Raw genomic sequence first — 18668 nt, forward strand, 5'->3', positions numbered from 1 at the left:
CTAAGGCCTGCTACACTGCATGCCATCTCCAGACAGGAGACAAATGGGTAAAAATATGATGCTACAATCATCAGGAGAATTCATTATGAAACTCAGGCCCAAATCCTAACCAACTTTCTAGCACTAACATAGCTGTGCCAATGGGGCATTTGCTGCATCCTGCAGTTGGGTGGCACTCATGGAGGACTTGTCCAGGTAAGGGAATATTTGATCCCTTACCTCAGAATTGCATTGCCCTTACCTCGGTGCTGGAAAGTTGCTTAGGATTATGTCCTCAGTGACTCGTAAAATTACTAAAGGCCCAATCCTATAGAGGGCCTACAGCAGCAGACCTCCCAATCTGCAACCATAAGTCCTCTGATGACAGCAAAAGTGTTGAACCACTACTGCGTGCTTAGGAGCTGCCAGTGGAAACAGCCAGAGACTCTGCATGTCTGCCACGTACCAACCCAGTCTGCACCAGAACAGTTAAGGTACTGGAGGGGGAGGATCCTGGTGGCAGCAGCATCTGATGGCAGTTTTTCCAGTCTGCCATCTCAACAAAATAGTTGGTGTAGGTTCAAGGAGATCCATTGATGGCCAGGCAGTCTTCAGAGTGGTAAGCCAAAATATATTTACTTACCTCTTCCAGGCCATTTGGTGCCCCATCAGCACAGCTACATGGTAGAAGATGATGGGGTTTATGCCCCAAATTTTATCTAAAATCCTATATCTGTTTTTTTCCCCATTGCACACATTTCCAGTACATGCTTGCATACATTTCCAGGAGAGCAAACCATCTGAAAGATGAGTGGAAACATAAGATAATAAATTGTATTTAGGAAACCTCTAGTCCAGTGGTTCCCAAGGGAGTCACAGAAACCAGCCAGGGGTGCTGTGGAATCCTTGTGAAAAAACCTATATAAAATGTATAGGATTGTAACCCTAATGGGGAGCCATGACCACTTCCACTAGGACTAGCTCAAGGAAACCTTCAGTTGAAGTAGTTTGGGAGCCAGTGGCGTAGCTAGGTCACTTGACACCCGAGGCCCATAAATTTTTCTCACCCCACATAACATAATTCATGCTTACTTCTGTGTAGGCATGCATAGGATTGGGCAGTAGGTTTGGCAGGGAGCCCCACCCCCACTGCAAAGCACTAAGGCTGCAGTCCTAGCCACACTTACCTGGGAGTAAGCCCCACTGAGTGTAATGGGGCTTACTTCTGAGTAGGCATACATGCCCTTGAAGGCACAAAAGGAATAGGGAAAGTGTGGAGGAGGGTAGAGTGATAGCTAGAGTGTGGCAGATAGCTGTCATCTTCAGTGGGGGATGGGAAAGGGGGCAGTTTGGTATACAACCCAATTGGCAAGTAGCATTTGGAAAACTCCTTTGTCTGTCAGGAGAGAGTAATTGTCCCTATTTACCCCAGCTTGGTATCTTTTCTAATAGGTCTTTGCTAGTGTTTCTTCAGTATCTTTAGACTGTGAGCTCTTTGGGGGCAGGGAGGCATTTTCTAGTTTGGTTTTTCTCTGTAAACTTCTTAGTGAACTTCTTGATTGAAAAGTGGTACTGTATATAAATATTCTTAACTCTTAAACCACAAAGCCAAGACTCAAGAACTGAATGTGGGCAGGCAGAGTGACAACTACTATATTGTAGCACAACTAGAGAATGATGCCCAAGTGGGGGAAAGCAAGTATGAATGCTGTCCAAGTTCCAAAGAACTTGGTGGGTATCTTGCTAACAGGGCTTCAAGGATATGTTGCACCTGAACAGAATATTCAGATGTTCTGATCTGAGCAGAATATAGGTGAGAGCTCAAAGAGAAGGAGAAAGGAGAAGAAAAGGGTGTCTTGTGGGCTAGAGAGAGGGGCTAACTGGAAAGAGAAACTGAAGCTTGGATGCTATCCTATGGCTAACTGGAAAGAAACTGAAGCTTGGATGCTACCCTATCTTTAGACCCATGTTTCCATACATAAGGCCCATCACTTTGGTGGGCATCTTGGTTATACTTAACTACTCAAAATATTGTCTTATGACAAAGATGGAACACAAAATGCACTCTTTATATGGTTTGAGGTATAACATGATTTAGGGAGAAATCTTTTCTTGCACTTGCTGAATCATTGTACAGGTTTACTCTTGCTAAGGTTCTTGGCGAGACTGCTGCATTTTAAGGTCCTGTATGGATTATCAGAAGTTTTGTAGGTGCAGAATTTTTCTTCTGGCTTTTCTCAGATTCAGTGTATTTGCTTCACTCTTGCAGCAACTTACCCCATGGCTTCCTCATGAGGAAGTTGCTCGAACCATTGACTAATAAGGCTATGCTATATTCCAAAACTAGACATGATAGGGCAAAAAAAATGCAATTTTTAGAATCAGCACTCCAAATTCATATAAAGACAAAATAAATTTTGAAAATTTTTCTGACCCTCATTTTCACAGGCCTGTGTTATTACCTTTGATTACTGGTAATTCTCCCACCTTTCTGTTGTTGGCCTTTGCAACTTTTTCCTGCAGTCAAGACTCACATGGTAGTGGTCATTCACTGCCACCTGTGAATCAATCCTGTCGGTTTTGTCATCCTTCAGTTAAAAAACAAGCTCAAGAAGGGAAAGAAACACCACTGTAATATTTTTCCTACCTTAATGTGTAGGTGTCATTATCATCCAAAACAGAGGGGGTTTTTGTGTGTGTGTGTGTGTGTTTGTCAATACATTTTGAATCTCAATGTTTGGTACTTTCTCCCCCACCCCAGTATGAGACTTTCTGCAATGCATCCTCAAAGAGGCTGTTGTCTTGGATACTATTCTTAGACAGCAATGCTTTCTGCTAAAAAGACTAGAACAACAACAATCTTGATGGAAAGGAGGACCATTAACTGCATCACTTGCTTCTCTTTAGAGGCAGAAAATAAATCATGTAATCTGGAGCCTGGAGAGAAGCTCACAGCATGATCTTCTCAACTGCAAGCTGGATTTGCCCTTTCCACCATATCATTACAAAATGGGTGCATTCATCTATGACCTGTTTTGCCTCCTTTGTCCTGGTTTAATTTTGTACAGCACTCTCTCATCACATAACCTTGCCTTTTATAGCTAGATAAATGATTAACTAGAGTTTTATACCTGCTGGACTAAATTAAATACAGTAATTGATTATTTAAACAGATGGTATAAGTAAGTTAACTGCAGAATTACCCTCTCATAAGGCAAGACTGGGTCAGAAAGAGACTGTTGACATTCATAATACTGGAAGCCAAGATTTATTCCTGAAAGATAACTGGATTCCAATATGATACAGGACCATTGGATGATAATACTAAAAAAAGTGTTCTACCCACTTCTGGCAATAATCGGGATCCCATGTGAGTATAAAGGACAGAAGTTTGAAAAAGGACAGGCTAGAAAAGGCCTGTGAGCTTTTTTTTCACAAAAAAGGAATTGTGAGCTACTGAATCAGACAAAGATAACAACTGCAACAAAGAAGTAAAAGATTAATGATGGTGATAGTATCCTGTAGTAATGAAGTAGATAATGGAGATTGCACAAATGGAAGGAGAGAAGAGAAACCAGCACTAAAGGAGGTAGTTTTTTCCTGCTTAGAAGATGCTTTCCTTGTCTTTGGATTTATAACAGCCAGTATAATGTTTGTGATCATAGCTAGTTGCTCCCTATGCAGACCAGTCCATTAGAAATGGAGAGTCAGGATGTTCAAATTTTGTAGCTAATGATGTTTTGAGCCTATTCTGAGATATTGGTCTAACACCATAGCCTTTTTCAAGATAAGCAAATAAAGGGAAAGAAGCACTCCTAGATATTTCCGATGGGTAGCAAAAACCTAGGAGCTCCCTGGTGGGAGGTGGGAGCTCATCTCTTAATCAGTTGGGACAGAGTCTTCACCTCTTGAAGAAAACACCAATGGTCTGGGTCCTGGAGAATGTTGCAGTTTTTATTATGAACGGAATTTAAAAATTTAACCTTTTTGCTTCCATATGTTTATATGGAAACCACCATGTGTGTGTTGCAAGACAGGTAGTATATAATGGCAGCAAAATAAATATATACATTCAGTCTCCATAACAGCAGAGAGTTTAATGCAGAGTTTCTCTCTATTCAGCCAGGTTGCAGAGGCTGAATCCAACCCACACACACACCCAGCACAGGACAATGCAAATTGTGCTCTTCTGAAGCAAATTGTTACAGGAAGCACAGCAGTAGTTTATAGACTTCATAAAAGAGCCCGTCACTATTATAGAGTCACCCCGGTAATCACATTGTGCTTGTGGTAATGAGCCCTTTGACAGCCATTCTTTGAGCTGATGTGATAAGTTGTTCTCAGATATTTTACCTGCTAAGAATTTTTTTTGCAGTCTAGCTTCTGCAAGGGGGGGGGGAAATGATATGCACTTAGCTGGGATTAATAAATCACCCAGATTTTAAGGAGAGTTTCTGTGAGACTGGCTCAGGACTGGAAAACTGAATGATAAGAAATCCCTGAAGGCAGCTAACTGACATACAGGAACCAAAGGTGGTAAGGTTACACACTGAAGTTTCGAGGCTTAACAGAGGTGGAAAAGATCTGAATTTCACATATATTGAAAGCGATTTGAACTAATGAGCTGTTCTTTGACAGCAGGCTTCTAGTTAAATTGAATGTGGAGTTGGACTTCACTATGATAGGTACATAGTTAAATATCCCATGTTGATGCTGCAGTAAAACACAACCAAAGGACAAGCCTATGTATGAGGAAGGATTAAAAGAGCTTAGAATGTTTAGCATAGTGAAGAGAATACTATATGAAGGCCCTTTTCAAAGGGCAGTCACACAAAAGAGAGGGACAGCTTATTCACTGTGCCTCTTGAGGCCAGAATGAGAACCAATGAGTTGAATTGACAGGAAGAGGCTTAAGAATAGACACAAGAGAGAATTCCCTACCTGTAAGTCACTGGAACAATCTGCCTTGTGCAGTAATGGACTCTGCCTTGCTGGAGGCTCTCAGAGGCTGGATGTCTAATTGTCAGGGATGTAGTACAAGTTGTCTGCACTGAAAAAGGGGTTGAACTAGGGGATGATTTAAGATCCCTTCAACTCTGATTCTAATCCTATGAATGCACATTTTTGAGCTTGGCATTCACACAGCTCTTACTTTGCTTTGCAGCAAATATTGTGGTATTTGTGATTTTCTGGCATAAAGACTGCCTTATTTCCATCTCCAGTCGCTACCACCTGATGGCCATGTCCCTGGCAGACACAGTGGTCCTTGTTCTCTTTGTCATTATTGAGATGATCACCAAAACCTTCAGCATAAGGCCATTCTGGTACAAAGACCCCTGGTGCACTCTCCGAGATATGTTCAACTACGGTGCAGTCAACACCTCTGTCTGGCTGGTGGTATCCTTCACCATTGAGCGTTTCATTGCTATCAACACCTTCAGCCTGAAGAGGAGGATCTGCTCTCCCAGGAACACGCTTTGTGCCATTGCTGTGATCCATGTCTGTAGCTATGCTGTGGCTATCCCATACTACTGGATGAATTTTTCAGAGGTAGAGAATGGAACAGGTTATGCTATCTGCAAGTATAACCCAAAACTGTCCAGTACATTTGTTGAGGGCCTCGTGTGGTTTCAGACTTCTCTGATTTATATTATCCCATTTATCATCATCTTCACCTTGAACAGCCTCACTCTTAGGCAGATAATGTACCGCAACAAAGTGCACTGTGTCTCTGGGGGAGTATTGCATAGAATCTCATCAGATACCCACTTCAGGAATCAGAAGAAAAAATCAGTCATTCTTCTGGTAACAGTCTCCATGACATTTGCCTGCCTCTGCACCATGAGATTTGTTACCCAGATCATCATCAAGACCTGTCACTATGATATAAACAGACAGGATTATACCAAGACCATTAACGTTTTGGCAGATATTGGCACCATGCTGGAAATGACCAACACAGCTATCAATATGTATCTCTATGCCTGCACTCAGTCTGCCTTCCGCAGGGAGCTAATCCAGTATCTGGAGGCCATCCTGCATCCTTGCCAAACAAAAACAAAACTGCCTGCTGTTTTCCAGGCATAATGCATCATACCATCTAACAGAGACCACTCAGGTTACAGTTATATTATGGCAAAGGCAATTCACACAGTCATTCCTCACAAAATGGTCTCAGTATTGAAAAAGAAATGGCCAAGAAAAATGGCATTCAAAATAATTTGGCAGCTGCATGTTGGAGCGATGTCCCTTTGAAGATAGATGCCTCAGAAATCAAAGCTTCAGGAGCCATCACAAACCCAAAATACTCTAGGGACACAACAGATTGAATGGAATAATGTAGAGCTGAATATTGACTAAACATGTTAAATAGTTTTTTTTCCCCCCACCCATAGTGCTGGTCAGCTTGATTGAGGAGGGGTTGTAGCTTTGTGTTCAGATGCCCCAGTTTTGATTCCTGGCATCTCCAGTTAAAAGGCTTTCCAGCAGCAGAGCTGGGGAAGACTTTGGAGAGCTACTTCCATGTGAAGTAGACAACAGCATGACTCAGCATAAGTTTATTGTACACAGAGCACTCTTTACTTCCCTGCATGCCAAGAAGTCCAGGGATAACTCTGAAGGGTTAGTTTCCTTTGGTTGAGAGAGCTCTAGAGATTTACTTTACAAATATACGTGTAAAGGTAGAGCCTACTAGAAGCAAGCAAACTCAGGGCGGGGTGGGGGGGGCAGAATTATTTTGTATCAGATTCCTCAAAGTGACAAGCCACAAAGTCTTCACAAGTGAAACATGCATAGCACACTATTCTAGACCCCTGCTAATTCTGGCTAGTACAGTGTTTCTCAAGGTTTGTCCTCCACTATACCACTTCATATGGTCCACCTATTCAAAGTACCGCCAGAAGTAACTGGCATTGACATCATTGCCAGTTATTTCTGGGTTGGGAGGCCAGATGTGACACAACAAGCACCAGAGTGGACAGGAGGGCTTTTTTAAGCTTGGAAAAGCATGCTTCTAAGTGCTGAGCCAAGCTCCTAGTGCTGTTTGTTGCATTATGTTCCTGGTTTCATTGCCAGGCAGGAGGGGTCCAGGGGTCCTGTGAGTACCACCAGATACCACCTCAAGTGCCACTGGTGGTACCCACACCACTGGTTGAGAAACACTGGGCTAAAACATTCAGTTCTCTCTGCCTATGTCTAAATCCAAATTCAAACTGCCACGGCTTATAGTGTCTGAAGTTATCCCATTCTCCTTGCTGGAAAGGGATTCTAGGACCTTTTGCAATGTTCCTGATTGCCCTTTAAGTTTGTCAAGAAAAACTCCAGAAACATGCCCTCTCACACTAAAACCCAGAACAATGTTATGGTGGTTTTTCTTCACAGCAGCATGAGTCACCTGCCTTCCACTTCTCGGTTTCAAGATATCTGTGGAGCAGTTAAATTCTGAGTAGCTGTGACTAATGACATTGATGTGGCTGTTTGCAGGGGACTGAGGTTTGTCTTGTAAGAAGCACATGCGGATGCAAGCATGTGGAAGTGAATATCTCAGCCCTTCCTCAGCGCAGCAGTCCTCAGCACCCCTGAACATCTGCTTCAGAGAGTTGGAGAACCAAGAGGGTTCAGAACATGACAAAATGGGGCACAGAAAGTTGAAGTGTTAAGGGGACACCAGCAAAAATCCCCCCTCTCTGCTCCAGTGCAAAAGGAAGTGACATGTTTGCCGAAGAAGAACTGAGGATGCACAACTCAGAATGATATGCCCCTTTCTGAAGACAAGGGAAAGTTCTCGTTTTGCTTTACTTTTGCGATCATGCACTTCTGAATCGGATGTGTGGTAAAAACCATCCTTTCTACTTGACAGGATAACACAGGTGAGCTCTCTCACATTGGGTGGTTTTGGTCATTTGTGCAGGCTCAAAGTCACAGTAAAGTTCTAGATTCAATCCTAGCACAGGGTGCAGGGAGAGCCTAAAGAATTGAAACAGCAAAGTAAATAGGTTTCTCTCTGCCCGTATATCTGGGCCCAGTAAGACAGGCAGATCTGACCTCTCTTTACCAGTCTACTCCCACACGTTTTATTAATCTTGCACAAACTTGGTATGTTTGTGCTCTCCATACATTTAATTTCCTGTGAGATGATAATTCATTAGCCTGTTTCTACAGTTAAGCATGTCAGCAAAGATGAGGGAAACAGTGGTTATTAGCAGGCCATGGGGCATCAGTATAAGGAAGAAACTGTAATTGCAGAAGAGAGAAAACAAGAAGAAATGAGAGGAGGGAGAATGGAAAAAGGAATATAGGGCATGGAAAGATCAGTGGAGTGCATATGCAGGGTCAGCCTTAGGAGCCGTGGTGCCCAACTAGAAACATTTTGTGGGGCCCCAGGTTCACAGCCAAGGTCTGCAGAATCTTAGTGATATAAATGAAATTTATTTATAGACTTGAAATCTTTATGGTAGAATGGAAAGCAATCAAAACGTACACTTAAAAGTGCATGTGAGTTAATGGTCCAAATGGATCCAAGCACATTTTAATATAAAATTGCATACTAGAGTAGATGCAGGGCCCAATTGGGAGCAAATGGTCCAATTGGCTTAAAGCCAGCCCTGTGCATTTGTATGGGCTGAAGTAGAGAAAATTATCTCGTTCCTAATTGCACTTCTGGTATTCAGCTTATATGATACCCTGTGTTGGATAGATAATCTCATTTTACTAGATTGTTTGGGGAAAGGGGTGCTTATTCAAGAACATAAACTTTTACTCACAATTTTCTCTCTAATCGTAGTTGAACAGTTGCAAATGCCATTCAATCATCACTGGCAGGCAACTGATTACTGAGCATTTGTTTCTGCTGCTGTGTTAAGTCTGGATTTTGAACTGCTGTGATGTCATTTTATGTTTTATTCACATTGCTTTTCTCTTTGTGAAATGTTTGACATCTGTAAGCCCCTGGGGGTCACTGACGGTGGGAAGAATGGGTCAAAACTATTATAAAATAAATGAAATAAAATGGAACCACAGCCTCAGATTGAAAACCGGCCACCCATTGTCATTTTTTAACACTTTGCTTTGGTAAAAGCTGGAAGAACAGATGGTGGAGAGGAAATTGGGGAGAGGTTAGTGTGCTAAGCAAGGACCAGGCTGGAGAGAAGCTCTAGCTCTGCTGTGTGTTCTGAGTTAAGCCATTTCTGCCCAACGTTGCATATATGCAACAGGAACCAAATATGTACACTTCTGGACTGGGCAAAAATTAGTTTAATGCAGCTAAAATCTACCAACTCAGGTTCTTTCTGTGCTTGAAGTTTCTTCAGATGCCATCTGCAAACGTACTTTAACTGAGGAAGTGGGTAGCACTTTTCATCCTTTCCCTCCAGAGAGTAAGCAGCATTGCATAGTGCTTCCTGTGTGGGTTATGGTTGCACAAGCATCAATAGCACCAATTCATTATTTCCTGTGATGTTATTCATCACAAGGCAACTGCCAGTCCTTGCCTGGGCTGACATCCTTTTGTGGGTTTCCTTTCTTAAGGTTGTTTTATCAATAAGCAAACCAACCAAACTCTTCAGTGGCTGAAACATGGTCTTGTTCAACCACATCTTTTAGAGGCATTTTATTTCTTAAATGTTCCCCTCTCTCCTGTTGGAGAGCACAACCAGACTTATGTCTTTATAGTCCTTATTTTTCTTGGAATCAGTTTGTGGCATTCATTGTTGCACAATGTAGTGGCAACCACTCACTTAGTTGACTTTAAGGATAAGTTGATCAATGGTGATTCCATAAGCTTTCATTTAATCTAATGTAAGGTGGTATTTAGCTAAATGGAACCTTCATTTTCAGGGGCAATATACTTCTGAGTACCTCTCACTGTCAAAGTGGTAGATACTGGGAAGATGGACCTGTAATTCTTTTGCTTCCCCAATGCCTGTTTAAACAGACATGCTTTCCAAAAGGAAGTCAATTATTACGATTTTTTGTGTTTATAGAGAGTAAACCAAAACAGCAATCCCCCTACCTATATTTTTACATGTGGACATCATATTTTGGGTTACTAGATACAAACAGGACATAATGCCTGTATCTTTAACCATTGTATAGAAGGGTTTTTAAAAGCTGCACCTGCCAAAATTCCCTCTTCTATACAATAGTTAAGGGAATAGGCATTCTGTCCCCCTTTGTATCTGGTAACCCTAACTATATTGCATTGTGGTCACAAGAACAGGGCTTGCAGCCACAATGCACAAAGAATAGAAGGCAAGTTGAGGCGCACCTTGATTCTACAGAAAGCTCCCTAATGTGGTGCAGTAACAGAGCTTGTCACCAGATGGCACCATAAGTTCTGTAGAGAGAGTATACTTCCCTCCTCCTCCCTTCCCCAAGCAATGGAAAGTTCCAGGCCAGTCTCTTACAGGATTGGTTTTCTTAATGAATGAACACAGGAGAGTCTCAGAAGCAAACAGGCACATAGACAGGCAGTGCACTGCAGTGGTGGCCCCACTGGAACCCCCGAGTGCTCAGAAAAAGGGCTGCTGCCTTTCCTCCCTCACAGATCCTTGTAAAGTGGCTGGGTGGAGAGCAACACAATCATCCTGGCCTGGCCCTTTAAAAGAAGTTGCAGAGGAGCAGGAAGTGGTGGAGATGGCAATGAACATGATGATAGGGGTGCAGTGTGTGTGCATGCTGGGTGCCTGGTGTGACGGTTGCTGGCACATGCAAGTGTGTGCATGCACTAACAGGAAGGATAGAACTTGTGGGATGGGCAGCAGATCTACCATGGTTTTGAATGTTGTATCAGCTTGTCACTCCAATAAAGTCACACTAGTTTGGTCCTTTTGCTACCCAATTAAACTACTTTTCTCTTTCCTAGCATGTACATGCTCTCTCTTATTCAGACAGGACAATCTGCTTCCCCAGCCTTCCCTAACACACAGGCAGGGTGTAGTTTAGCATACTTTCCACACAGTGTTTTCATGATTAAGGCTGGGCTGATTGACCATTACAGGCATTAAGGAAACATCTGTTATTCACCATCAATAATACAGGAACCTGGAAGGACATGGCTAACTCATCTGGCACAACATACCAGAATGTAGCAATGTCTGAGAAAGGAACTTCATTTTAAAAAAGAGCTTTGAAAAGCAAACAGTACTAGAAAGACAGCCTATCTAGAAGAGACACTGAAGTTACCAAACAGCCCTAATATAACTTTCTCCTTAACTTTGATAAGGCTTTTGATGGGGGCCAGAAGAGAAGAATATTTATCAAGTTAAAACATTACTGTCTCATACTTCTGCTCCTAAAGAGGCCACCAGGCCAGCTTACAACAGATAAGACCATTTAAGACAAAAACCATTTAAAAGTCCACAGCTGTTAAAAAAATTCAAAAGAGCAAAGTGAACACAAGCAGGATTTAAATTAAAAATAATCTGAAGCAATCAAGAACTCACCAGAATAAACAGGTCTTCCGGATGGTTAGTAGTTTGGGAGTTGGATCTGGAAGATACAGGTTCAAAGCTATGAAGCTTCCTTGGGCCAGTCACTATCTCTCAGCTTCCCTATCTCACAAGGGTATTGTGAGGACAAAAGGAGGGAAGGAACTATGTACACCACCCTGATCTCCTTGGAGGAAGGGTGGTAAAAAAAGTGAAAATTAAATAAAAAGACCCCATTGTCTGAACCACGTGGGCCTCTTGAGGGAGGGAATTCTATTATTTGGATGTCACTGGCAAATAGGAACCAATTATTTGTCCTTACTTCACCTACTCAAACATACTGTATTTCCCTCCCTTCTCCTAAGTCCTTAAGATTCATGGCACCCTCCCTTCTCCTAAGTCAAACATACTTAGTACTTCACCTACTCAAACATACTGTATTTCCCTCCCTTCTCCTAAGTCCTTAAGATTCATTTCCCTCCCTTCTCCTAAGTCCTTAAGATTTTGTGGCACCCTGAAAATGGGAATATTAGCATTAGCACTGAAAAGAGTCACTTCTCAAAACATATCTCATTTGGTAACTATGGTACCTCACAATGGGCTTACCTCATTAGTTATCCCCACTTGCTATCCAGGGTTAACATGAATGAGAGTTTGAAGTGGGCAGAAAGGGAGTTAACAAATCCTGGCAAGGTAAGGGGATCTTTCCTCTTTCTCGGAATAAGGGATCATGTAAACAGCAATAAGATTGTTATTCCTGGTGGGTGTTATTCACATCTCAGACAAAACTAGAGATGAAACAAGAGTGAATGACCCAAGTTAGGCCAGCAAAGTTGTCTAACTAGCGAGACAATGAGGATTGTTCTCTCAAGATAATCTAAGCGCACAATCCTATGCATGTCTACTCAGAAGTAAGTCATACTGTGTTCAGTAGGGACTTATTCCCAGGAAAGGTGGATAGGATTGCAGCCTAAGATTACAATTCAGGTAACTCTTGCATGGCAACTGTTTTAATAATGTTTTGTTTGTTCAAAGAATACCAAGGTCTAGTTCCATTCAGAGCACAGGTAAATGCACAGTGTTCTCAGATCCCTGTCTAGAGTTGCATTTCCTATCTCTCATAAAGTGATAGAATCTCAGTGCTGCAACTCCCATAACAGTAGCATGCAATTTATAGTGGAGATGATGTGCCAATTTACACCAGATTTCTCCTTTTGTGAAAAATCACCATTACAATCCACCATCTGAGATAGCTTAAATGTTGTCTGGCACACTGTATTTCCAACAAGTTTCATGCCTACATTGCGAAAGGAGCTATTGTAATGTAAATTGAAACACACCTCTAATTGTTTGGCAGCTGTTTTGAAAAATTACTTTTATTTATTTGAAAAATGTATATTCCACCTTTTCCATGCCAAAGCAAATGCCCAAGGTGGCTTACAAAGTTCCATCATAAACGTACAACTTATCACAAGTACAAAGAAAAGAAAAACGTCCAAGCATTAAAATGTTAATTTTAACATTAAACACTAAAATATTCAGATATTAAACAAAACCAAAACCAAACACATATCATAGAGCCATTGGGAGAGGGAACAAATTAGTACAGGAAAGCAGTCAAGCCATGGTAATCTTGCAGAGGGCAAATATCTACCCATCAACAAATGCCAAACAAAACAGGTATGTTTTGAGCCCTCGCCAGAAAGCCATGAGGGAGGGAGTAGTTCTTAATTCTCCTGGAAGGGAATTCCATACTTGTGATCCCACAACAGAAAGGCTTTCCCCCGAGCCACCACTCCTCTTGCTTGGAACAGAGGTGGCACTTGTAACAACAACAACAACATTATTCATATACCACTTTTCAACAAAAAGTTCACAAAGCGGTTTACAGAGAAAATCAAATATCTAATGGCTCCCTGTCCCAAAAGGGCTCACAATATAAAAAGATACAACACCAGCAGACAGCCAATAGAAAAGACACTGCTGGGGTGAGGTGGGCCAGTTACTCTCCCCCTGCTAAATAAAAGAGGAGCACCCACTTGAAAAAGTGCCTCTTAACCAGTTAGCAGGGGTTATAGAACTTGTAGAACAACCCCAACAACAAGAGGATCTATGAAGGCAGGCTGGACTGTATGGAAGAAGGCAGTCTCTCAGGTAGCCTGTTCTCAAACTGTGAAGGGCCTTAAATGTTAATGCCAGCACTTTAAATTGTAACCAGAAGCAAATGGGAAGCTAGTATAGCTGCTGAAGCAGTGGTCCAGCAGAGTCATATTGTCTAGCCCCCCTAACAAACCCAGGCTGCCACATTCTGTACTAATTGCAGCTGCTGAACCATCTTAAAGGGTAGCCCCATGTACAGCACATTACAGTGTCCAGTCTTGAAGTAATAAAGCATGGATCTGTGTGGCCAGGTCCACTCTGCTCAAGTACGGTCTCAGTTGGCACACCAGCTGAAGCTGGGTGAACGCACTTCTAGCCACTGCTGCTACCTGGTTCTCTAGAGCAGGGGTCTCAAAACCCTGGCACGGGGGCCAGATGCGGCCCGCAGCAAGCCTCTTTCTGGCCCGTGGCCAATCTCTTGCCCCCTGAAAGCCTCTGGCCTACTCAACTGAACATGACCAGAACGGTGCTCTGATTGTGTCTGGAGGGTGTTTTGAGGGCCAGAGAGATTGAATGAATGAGCCCATTCACTCATTTATTCAAAGTTCCATCTCTTATTTATTTATTTAAATTTTATATTTAAATTTTTTTTCCAGCCCTCCACACCATGGCAGATATTTGATGTTACCCTCTGGCCAAAAAGTTTGGAGACTCCTGCTCTAGAGGGAGCTGAGAGTCCAGAAGAACTCCAGGCTGTGCACCCAATTGCAGGGGGAGTGAAACCCTGTTCAGAGTGGGTAGACAATTCCGTACCTGCATTGAAAATTTCCTGACCAGGAGGACCTCTGTCTTTTCTGGCTTCCTGCTGCTCCTTTCAGCAATATCCTGCTGTCATTTTAATTCCCCCGGTAGCGGAATAGCTCTGGGGGTAACAGTGTGAGAACTGAATTCATAGCAAACCAAGACTGCTATTTCTATTTGCCTAGTAAGCCTACCAAGGGCTCTTTCCCAATATGCAGAATGAGTTGTGATGGGCCCCTTCCCTATAGTGTCCCTGGTCCTCCCTGTCTCTTTCCTGTGTCATTTTATGTTCTTGTCTGTACACCTGAGCAATCTGAGGAACCTGGATAATGGGAAGGGTTAAGGTCAGCTGTAACCTGATTCAGGGATGCTACATGGCTCTTAGTTCTTCTTCAGCTTTAATCTTATTTGCTCCTATTCTAATAGGTCAGATTGCTTTATTCTCTTTGATAGCTGTATGTCTCTGAAATATTGCAACAGAGTACCTGGGGGCTGCAGTATGATGTGGGCCTCTAACTGGTCACTTGAAAAGCTCTTGCATTGCCAAGGTGAGCTCTTGTGGTTGAAAGAAATTAGAGGTGTGTGCACAAAAGTGCTCGCATTTGCCTGGGTTTGTAAAGCACTCACCTTTGCTGAGGTCGTACATTATGGTTCCATCATTGGCCTTGACATGCATAACTTTTTGTTCTGAAATAGCAGCTGTCGGTGGCCCCAAGATCACAGCTGCAGCTACTATTTGGCCTAAGAAGGAAGCTGCCATTGGTGCCAATGGTAACTTCCTTCCCAGGGCTAATAACAGCCTCATTGGAAAATCTGGATCATGATCAAAGCAGTAATAAAGCCCCTCTCCCGGTGCCATTATCCCAATCTGAATCAGGCTTCCTGATTCAGGCAGCTGTTATTTTAAAAAACAGAGAGAGGCTAAGCTGCAATCCTATGCACACTTTCCTGGGAGTAAGACCCATTAAGCACAGTGGGACTTACTTCTGAGTAGACATGCCTAGGATTGTGCTGCTAAGCATGTCAGGGCTCACTACGCACTGAATATAACTTTGACCCTAAGTGCATCCTTTCCTTTGTAGATTGATTTGGTCCAACAGGAGATGGTTGGAGTACAGAAATTCCCAGGAAACATGCGGTAAGGAGGAGTGGCACTGCCTGGATATTCACTGAATCTCTTTTGGTTCAGTCTTCAATGTGATGAGCTGAAAGCTTCCCAGTGTCTATAGGGAAGTTACCTGATTGGACTTCTCTGGCCCTCTCATCCTTATTTCCTAGGCAGGTCTTTAAACATTTGAGATATACAGTAATATAAAAACTAAGAAAAGAAACTGACTCCATTTTTGTGAAATTCAGAACTGAGGACAGCAATCCAGGCTTGTGAGGTGCAGCAGTTCTTTCTGGACGCATGGTTGGCAACCTTCAGTCTCGAAAGACTATGGTATAAGCCTACAGCACCTGGTATTCCCATGCGGTCTCCCATCCAAGTACTAACCAGGTCTGACCCTGCTTAGCTTCTGAGAGTAATTATCCATGACCATTAGTTAGTTTTTGGAAGGGAAGACAGAGGGCAAATTGAGCACAGTGGACTCACCACGTTATTTAATTGAGTAAACTGCGATTGGCATGGGGAAAGGTAGTCTTCATTATCATCACCTAAAGCTAGAAAGTCCAGATGGAAAGAGGCTGCCTTGGAAAAGTCTCCCTCCTGGATTAACAGAGAGCCCCCAAAACTCCCCCCCCCATTGAGATCAGGCAGATAAACTGTAAATGTAATTATCATTTATTAAATGCTAAAAAGAAAAAAATGTGGAAGAAAAATGCAAGGGATAGAAAGAAGACACTGATCTAGCACAAGGAGAAGGGGGGGCAGGAGCAGGGTGACCTGGAGGACATATAATGGAGGACATAGTGCCTATACCTTTAAGTTTAACCATTGTTAAGAAAAGGGAATTTTGACAGGTGCAGCTCAAGAGGGAGGGTTTTAAAAGCTGTACCTGTCAAAATTCCCTTTTCTATACAATGGTTAAAGGTCTAGGCACGGTGTTCTCCATTGTATCTGGTCACCCTGGGTAGGAGAGGTTGGTAAGGATGATAAAAGGCAAGGAGAAAATAACCCAAAGCCCAGGTGCAACTTTTCTGGGTACTTTCTCTACCCTACTTACAGTGTCCTGGCATGGGAACCCCATGAAGCATTTGATGTTTCTGATGTAAGATCTAAGCAAATATGCATGGGTGAGGAGTAAGTGACCTTACTTTATACAACTCTGTAGGCATTAATCCTGCTTTATCTGTGGATTGGATACTGCAGGTCACTTGAGCTACATAGGGTGCAATCCTAACCAACTTTTTAGCGCTGAGGTAAGGTGCTGGACATTCCCTTACCTTGAGGAGGCTCTGTGACTGCCATTCAACTGCAGGATGCAGCACATGCCCATTGGCACAGCTATGTCAGTGATGAAAAGTTGGTTAGAATTTGGGCTGACACAGACTTAAGAAGCCCCATTATGGGACTTGGGGGGAAGGGGATGAAAGTCCCCTTCCCCCAAGGAGACCTCTGGTGGATGCCACAGGACTGCAGGATGCAACAGTAGTTGCTTTAGTGCCGCTGCACCTGGTGGCAGCGGCAGTTTTAGAATTGGGTTGAGATCATCCAATGAAAGGGTTGGGAGAACAAGGAGAGTCCCCTGTGGGCCCTGCTGTCCCAACTTTATAGAGGTATCACGACAAATCCCTCAGATTCAGGCTCCAGCAGTCATTGAGTGAAACAGGAAGAGAAAAATCTAGAAGCAGGGGTACATTGCCCGCTGCCCTGAATCTCTTTTAATTTCATAGCTCTTCGTAATCCAGAGAAAACAAGTGACCAGGAAGTGATGGCATCTGTTTTGGCTCTGGGGTTATATATAATTGCTTCCTCCTGAACGTGCGGTCTGAATGTATTCTCAGTTTTGAGATACTGCTTGCATGGAAGAAAACGGGGCTGACAATAATGGACTAGGATTAACTCTGTTCTTCTCAGGCTCATTCTTTTGGACAGCAACATTGCTTTCTTAGCTGTATGACATGATAAGATAAGGTAAGTAAAATTAAATAAGATTAGATAGATCATCGATAACCAACCCACTACATTATATGTCTGGGTACTCTGCAGGAGATCTTAATACTGAATTCTTCAACATTCAAACTTTAAAGCAAGATTGGAGAGAGAATCAAATAAATTTGAGTCTGTGACAAAACTCAGCACCATCTTCACAGATCTCAGTCAAGACAATGGTTTTTGTTTTTTTTTGTTTTATCACATAACAGTACAGAGATTATTAATTTAGCATGGCTAGGAGGTTGCCTCCCACTGTAAACTGTCGCTTATTTTGTCCTTTTTAAAAGCTTGCTACAGGATCAGACTTGTTGCACTTCCTTGTGCAACTGACTGTGTCTTCGTTTTTTTCTCTATACCTGTGTGTGTGTATACACATGCACACCTCTGTCTATTATGGATTTCACTTCATGTGCTCTGACTGCATGTCCACAAAAACATATGCTATAGGCCAGGGGTGGCCAACCTTTCAACTTTGGGGCTCCTGGATTTTCAACAATTGTACAGAGGAGGAAATTTCAGCTTCTTGGTGCACCTGCTGAAATTCCCGCCTCTGCACAATTGTTGAAAGTCCAGGAGCCCTAAAGTTGAAAGGTTGGCCATCCCAATGTAGGCACTACTCCCTATAAGGACCCCTTTGCTTGCCACACAGAGGGGCAGGGTGCTGGTGGTGGGGCAGGGCATGTTCCAGTGCTTGGCAATGACATCATATGTGATGATCAGCTTCCTGTTTAGCTGAGCTCCAAGCTGGACAAAGCTTGGCTTGGAGCTGCACGGCAACAAAGCACAGCAGGAACAATGACTATAAGCCTTTGGGTGCCATAAGATTCTTTGTTGATTTTGCTGTCACAGACCTTTACATGACTAATATCTCTCTGGAAATTATTGCTGTTCAGCTACATCTGAACATATCTAAACCCAGGTGCATGAAATGACTGTGTACTGCAAATAGGCTTTGTGTGTGCTTATGCAGCCCAGCATGCCTGACTACATTTGCACATATAAATTCTCAGGGGGCAAGCTTTACAAGGGCTTTCAAAAACGTCTGACAGTTTGACATTGGTGACACTCCTATTTGTAAAACTTTATTGGCAGCAAACCCAACCTGCTTTACTTCTGAAGACTTTTGGATGGGTTCTTCCACTCTGAGGACTATTGGGTCGCAAGTGCATTTTTTCCCTGAAGCAGTTGATGTAACCTGATCTTTGCCATTTGTATTGATGGTCACTCTACATAAATAAAAACAATCTCTCTTAATTGGGTTGACA

General features: G+C 42.7%; 1 protein-coding gene across 1 annotated transcript; it reads left to right on the plus strand.

The window, feature by feature from the left end:
* Positions 1-5220: 5220 nt before the first annotated feature.
* On the plus strand, positions 5221-6066 carry LOC136648565 (probable G-protein coupled receptor 139). Its single transcript, XM_066624683.1, has one exon. It carries the CDS (start codon positions 5221-5223, stop codon positions 6064-6066), a length of 846 nt encoding a protein of 281 aa, XP_066480780.1.
* The last annotated feature ends 12602 nt before the right edge of the window (positions 6067-18668 follow it).

This window comes from Tiliqua scincoides, chromosome 4, assembly GCF_035046505.1.
Source record: "Tiliqua scincoides isolate rTilSci1 chromosome 4, rTilSci1.hap2, whole genome shotgun sequence".
Lineage (NCBI taxonomy): Eukaryota > Metazoa > Chordata > Lepidosauria > Squamata > Scincidae > Tiliqua > Tiliqua scincoides.

What these genes read in the sequence shown, in the direction of transcription:
- LOC136648565 (XM_066624683.1), top strand. Translation starts at nt 5,221, where the DNA reads ATGTCCCTGGCAGACACAGTGGTCCTTGTTCTCTTTGTCATTATTGAG.